At 56.9% G+C, this 6,055-nt stretch overlaps 1 protein-coding gene across 1 annotated transcript; it reads right to left on the bottom strand.

Annotated features, from left to right (window-relative positions):
• Positions 1–2,352: 2,352 nt before the first annotated feature.
• On the bottom strand, positions 2,353–5,594 carry LOC122155483 (homeobox protein SIX2). The gene is made up of 2 exons (XM_042809363.1): positions 5,015–5,594; positions 2,353–2,899 (listed from the first exon to the last, which is right to left on the bottom strand). Exons 1-2 carry the CDS (start codon positions 5,572–5,574, stop codon positions 2,596–2,598), a joined length of 864 nt encoding a protein of 287 aa, XP_042665297.1. The 5' UTR covers positions 5,575–5,594; the 3' UTR covers positions 2,353–2,595.
• Positions 5,595–6,055: the final 461 nt, after the last annotated feature.

Raw genomic sequence — 6,055 nt, 5'->3', positions numbered from 1 at the left:
ACGTCGGTTTCGGCATGTTCCTCTATCGGGAACTTTTTTTTGTGCGTGGAGAATCGGAGGGATTTGGGTTAATTTACCCAACATCGTTACTAAGGCAAGGCCGGCCCGATGAGATGAGTTGGTACACGCCGGGTGTTCAGGTTGCGTTACACACCTCCAGCATCTCGGCCTGGAGCTGTGCGTGCCCTTAATGCTGGCTTGACCTCATTTTGTTGTTGTTGACTGCATCATTTCGGTTTCAGGCTGCCTTAACTAACTGCAACAACTCGCACCCAGATCCCACCTCGTTTCCATACCGCTCTTTTAAACCTCCCCCATCTCGGCTGTACTCTTCCTATCAACTTGCCTTTTATTTTTTTTTTTTCTCCCCTCCAATGGACACAGCCTTACTTCGCTTCTGAGGCCACTTGTTATTGACCTGGCTGCTCTGGTTTGCTTTGCCCATCCCACCTTTCACTTCTAGCCCTAAAAACACAAAATTGCCTCCAACCCACATCATTCACTCTGTGCGCTTATTGAAGCACCGTTCTGAGAGAAGCGGGGCCTCCCGCAGCCCCAGGAAGCAGTGATTTCTGTACTTACAAAATGTGCATTTTCCAAGGACCACAATCCATAGTTAAAATTATTTGATGCCCCTCAGCGGAAATAAGAGAATCCACTTTTCAAACCTCGAGCCATGTGCCAGTGCTCCCGTATGCTCCCACAGCAGACAGCAAACATACCACTGGAAAATTAGCCCAAAGAGCAGAAATGGGAGAAACCTCACCCTGATTTCACCACACTGCCCGAGCACTGCCCTTCTCTGCAGTGCCACAGCCCCTTGCCGGCCCCACCACACCCCCAAAATAGAGTCCTGGAACTATAACCACTGCCAGGAGAGGGTTGTTCAGTGGCTGACACCCATTCATACCTTTGCTTCTGGAGGCTTTGCAGAGGCCCCCAAGAAATGTGCCTACAGCGGACACCCACACGTGCTGAGGCGCTAAGCCAGGCCCCGATTATGTCAAATTAGGACATTGCCCACACGAAACTATGCCTCACTGTAATTTCAGCCAACGTCTGCAACCTGGGCACGTCGTCTGCTGATCCACACATATTTCTATACCACTTGAAGCCATATCATTTTCTCGGTTTATTTTTCGCAAGAAATTCATTTAAAGTGGGGAAAAAATAGTAGAAAAAGAACAACAGCCCAAGAAAAACCGCCTAGGAACGCTGGCAGTCTCTGAAGAATATTTCAAACGTGACATATTTATGCTCAAAGGTTTGGTAGCAGAAGTGAAACCCCTGGGCAAAGCTCAGTGAAGCTGCGGGCCGGGGGTGGATCAGGCAGCACTCCTTACGGGGTGTTCAGGTCTACCTAGCACTGTAAGGAAACCCTTGATTTAGAACGAAGCAAAATCGCGGGCAGCTTAAAAAAAGCCAAGAGGACGAGAAAGAAAAGAATGGCGCATTCCCGTTCCCAGCACCACCCCCACAGGAGCTGAAGAGGCGTTTGCAGAGCGGCAGTGCGGCAGCGGGGCAGGGTCCGGCCACGCTCCGCTAGGGAACAGGTGGCAAATGCCCCGAGGGGCTGACCCAGGCACTCCCCTCTGCCCCCGTCGCATTCCCTTCCCTGTCCCCTCGCCTTCCTCTCCCACAGCGCGCACTGCGTCACCGCCAAGGGACGGACTGAAGGACGGAGCGGACCCGATGTTCCCGGTCCGTGCGTCCGTCCCGTCGCGGAGGGGAGATGAGGGCATGCCCCGTGGGTCGGCTGAGCCCGGAGCATCCCTAGGGCGAGTGAAGCAGCCTCACTTCGGGTTAGATTTCTAAATTTTATTATAAAATAAAAGCAGAAATATCTTCCAAAGAATGTATTCACATAATATAAACAATAAACAAAACTAAGGTCGAGTGACTTGCGGTTGATACTGTCGGTTAGGTTTAAACTTGAGCAGCAATCTTTCTTCCCTTCCCGAACCGGGCCGGGCCTCCCCTCCTTACCACCCTGTAAATGGCGAAAGCACCACACGGCTGAGGCTGAAGCAGCCGTCTCTTTGCATAGCGTCAGCTACAAGAAGGTTACAGAGTCTGCCTAGTGCGCGTTGCTGCTATAACTTGACTACAATTTTTTGTATTCTTAGTTGCGATTGTACATCGTACACCTGCAGCGGATACATAGCTACAATAGGATAACGGGAGCGATGCGGGATTCCAACCGGTATTCCTTCTCAGCCCTCCCCCCCCCCAAAAAAAAAAAATCACCGCGCTCCTCTATGCGCACGGAGCGCGCCGGTAGGTGACAACACCGAGAAAGTCGTGAGGAGCTGCGGTGCGACCCGGAGGGACAGCCCCGGCCCTGTCCCACAGCCCCGAGCCCTCCCCGGGGCTTCTCACGGTGCTGTTGCCCACGGCCCGGACAGCGGCCGGGGGGCGAGGCACGGCTCTGCCGCTGAGGGCTTTGTCATCGCTTACAGTCTGTGATAAGATTAAGAGGGAAAAATAAAGGAGGAAGAAAAAAGAAAAAAAAAAAAAAAAAAAAAAAAAAAAAAAAAACGGAGAGAGAAAAAGAGAGAGTAAAGGAGGTGCGAAGGAGGGAGGGTGTACGCGGTTTTAAGAGCCCAGATCGACCAAGTTGGATGACATGGGGTTGAGAATGGAGTCCTGCAAGCTGTGGTGGTGCATGGGGTCGGCGCTGGGCACGGGGATGGCGCTGGGGCCCTGCGGGTGGCCCAGGCCGTGCAGGGGCTGCAGCCCCGGGTTGGAGCCGAGCAGCAACGCGGGGCTGGAGGAAGTGTGGTCCGGGGTCCCTGACGGCGTCTTCTCGTCCTCCGAGCTCCCCAGAACTGTCTTATTCCCGTTCATTGACGCCGAGAGCGGATTGTGACTGTTGGAGTTGGAATTCTCGTTGTTTTCCCTAGAGGAAACACAAAAAGGAGGGAAGTCACCGGGTGGCACCGCGGGAGGGGGACCGGGGGGGCAGCCAGGAGGTGCGGAGCGGGACGTTTATAAACTGCGGACCTTCGGGGCCTCAGCATCCGCCGCAAAGGTCTGAAGGCCTCCGGGCGTGTCGCTCGGGGCTGCCGCTCGCCCTGCAGAGAGGTACTGAGCCCGAATGATATTTTCTGCTCCCCTCTATCGCAAAGAATTACACGGCGCTGGGGGGGAGCAAGTGGGGAAGAAGGGGAGGGGAAAAAGAATGCAAAGAAAAAAAAAAAAAAAAAAAAGGCTTTGACTTTACAACTGCTCCCCGAGCTGAACTGGAGCTCGGCTGCGGCTTTCCGCGGGAAGGCCGAATGGTACTCCGCGTTAAATCCCTCCTTTTGCTGAAGTAAGCGGACATTTCCCCCTTCGTCCTAAGCATAAAACTCAAAACATCGCCCAATAAGGAAGCTCAGGCAGAGCCCACAGCTCTCTCGCCTCTCTCCGATCCCTCCCGCCCGCCCCCCCCACCCGAGGCGGCCGCTCCCAGCGGGCAGAGGGCTCAGCGCGGGGCCCCGCTGCAGGCGAGGGGAGCCGGTCCTGGGGCCGCCTACCTGGGGCTGCCGTTCGTGGGGCGCGGGCTGTCTCAGGATTCTGCACCCGGGAAAACACCCAGAAATGGCTGGAGGCTTGCCAAGCCCCTTCGAAATATGTTTTTTTTTTTTCTTTTTTTCTTTTTTTTTTCTTTTTTTTTCCCCCCGAAATAAGAGGGGTAGGACGGGGTGGAAGTGACCGTACTATCAAGGCTAACACAACTTTCAGACATAGTCCCCGCAGACACAGCTCTGCTTGAAATTCTGAAAGCATTTCTAGCGTATTCAGGAGCTTCCGTGGGAGCTACATTGCGCTGCGTGCGGAGGGCCTGAGCCCGCAGGGTTTGCTCAGGAGCACTGCACCGGCATTGGCTGCTCGTTGAGGGCCGCGGGATGGGACTGAGACGCTTTATGCAAAAAAAATAAAAATAGAAAAGAGAACTCTGTTCGAACAAGTCGCTAGAGTGAATGGCAATCCTATTTTTCCCAGCGCCCGGAGGGTAATATTAGGTGGAGCGTATTTTTCAATGTCAAAAATTCTTATTTGTCTCTGGAGACTTTTAAAACTTGATTCCTCTGGAAAAAAAGAAAAAAAAAAATTTAAAAAAAAAAAAAAAAAAAAAAAAAAAAGGAATTGACTAAGCGTAACCTTCATTTCCTTTTTTCCTTCGGATATTCGAAGGCGAGTCCCTGCTATCAGCTATAAATGGGATCTCTGACATGTAGTAAAACCAACGCTTATGGGGATTTGGGAGAAAATTAAAGCCCCGGAGCTGTCTGTGGAGACACAGGGAGCAGCCCGGCGCAGCCATTCCCGAGCCGCGTTGAGCGGACGCGTGAAAAGTGGTCCCCGAGGCGCGGACCCGCGGGCGACTTCTGAGCCATCCACCATCGCGCGGTCAGACCGTGAGGGTGAGCTGAGAGGGGGCACAGCGCAGTCAGGAGACGTTTTGCTCTCCCTCGAGCCTCCGTCCCGGGGCACGGGAACGGCTGCGGGAAGTCTTCCCGAATACCCGAGTACATAGGCATTAACCTCCGCCCGGCAGCGGATGATCCCTCCGATTCATTTAACGGGAAAATCACAGCGCCCGAACTACGATCATTACGGTCATACCTGTATCTAAGTACGAATCCATGAGTACCTCGCCGGGAAGCGAATACAAACTACAGCGTAACGAGCACGTAAAGAAATCAATCCCTTCGGCCCCTGCCTCGCGCAGGGAGCCGACAGCAATCTGCGGGCCGCCCCTTCCCCTTCGGGCTTCTGAGCCACTCGGCTCCGCCATCCCCCAACCCCGGGCCGCCCACAGGGACGCGCTCCGACGGCTGCCGCACGGCGCTACTCCCGGAGCTCTCCCCTCCTAGCCTGGCCTCTTCGAGGCCGTCCCGGCGAAAGCGCAGCCGGGATGGGGAAAGCCGCGCGGGCCTCGCCGACACTGCTACACCACTTGGGCGGCCCTCGCAGCGCGGGGCGGCATCGTGGGGGCCGGGGAACGCGGGCGCGGGGTGAGCCGTACCTTTCCTTGGCCTCGGCCGCTCGGTCCCGCTGCCGGCGGTTCTTGAACCAGTTGCTGACCTGCGTGGTGGTGAGGCCGGTGGCCTCGGCCAGCTCTCGCTTCTCACGAGGGGACGGGTAGGGATTGTGCGCGTACCACTCGCGGAGGACGCTGCGGCTCTTCTCCTTGAAGCAGTAGCTGGTCTCCTCGCCGTCCCAGATGGAGCGGGGCAGCGGGAACTTGCGGCGCACCCGGTACTTGCCCACCGCCCCTAGGGGTCGCCCCCGCAGCTTCTCCGCCTCGATGTAGTGCGCCTTGAGCCAGAGCTGCTGCAGCTTGGGGTGGTTGTGCGCCGAGAACTGGTGGCTCTCCAGGATCTTGTAGAGCTCGCGGAAGTTGCCCCGATGGAAGGCCACCACGGCCTTGGCCTTCAGGACGCTCTCGTTTTTGTGGAGGTGCTCGCACGCAGGGAGGGACCAGAGGAACCGCCCCAGCCTCTCGATGTTGCCGCCTTGCTGGAGCACCTCGCAGACACAAGCCACTTGCTCTTGGGTGAAGCCAAAAGTCGGGAGCATCGACATGGTGAGCCCTGCCCCGCCGCGCACCCTACGGCCGCTCGGTGGGGCGGCGGGCAGCGGCCGGCATGCGGGGCCAGCCCCGGGGCAGTGGCGCCCGGCGGGGCCCGGCGGGACTCACGGCCCGGCGCGGGGGACCGCGGCCATCGGCGGAGCCCGGCCCCGGAGCGGGGCGCGGGGAGCTGCTGAGGAGCGGTGCTGGAGTCTCGGAGCCCGAACGCGGAAGGCTTTTTCCCGGCCGCCTCCTTTTTGTAAGTCCGAGTTGCGAGAGTAACTTTGTGCCTCTTTTGTCTCCTATCTGCAGCGCTCGTAGCGGCCGCGGCTCTCCCACCCCCACCCCCCTCGGCCGCCGGTTTGGGATCTCCCTGCTTCCCCCCCACCCCCCTCCGCCGAAAGATCCCACATAATATAGCGGTAAAGTCCCGCTCCCTCTCTCCTCTCCCTCTCGGAGTTTTCCCCCCTTTCTTTCTTTCTCTCTCTCTCTCTC

Source organism: Centrocercus urophasianus, unplaced genomic scaffold (genome assembly GCF_019232065.1).
Source record: "Centrocercus urophasianus isolate 14NV4802_14NV808 unplaced genomic scaffold, USGS_Curo_1.0 seq_1168, whole genome shotgun sequence".
In the NCBI taxonomy this organism is placed as follows: Eukaryota; Metazoa; Chordata; class Aves; order Galliformes; family Phasianidae; genus Centrocercus; species Centrocercus urophasianus.
Note: the sequence above shows the minus strand (reverse complement) of the source record. Positions and strands in the feature narration are given on the sequence as shown.

Coding starts and splice junctions, on each gene's coding strand:
- LOC122155483 (XM_042809363.1), bottom strand. CDS start 5,574: ATGTCGATGCTCCCGACTTTTGGCTTCACCCAAGAGCAAGTGGCTTGT. Junction 2,900..5,014: donor GCGGCCGAGGCCAAGGAAAG/GTACGGCTCACC, acceptor TGTTTCCTCTAG/GGAAAACAACGAGAATTCCA.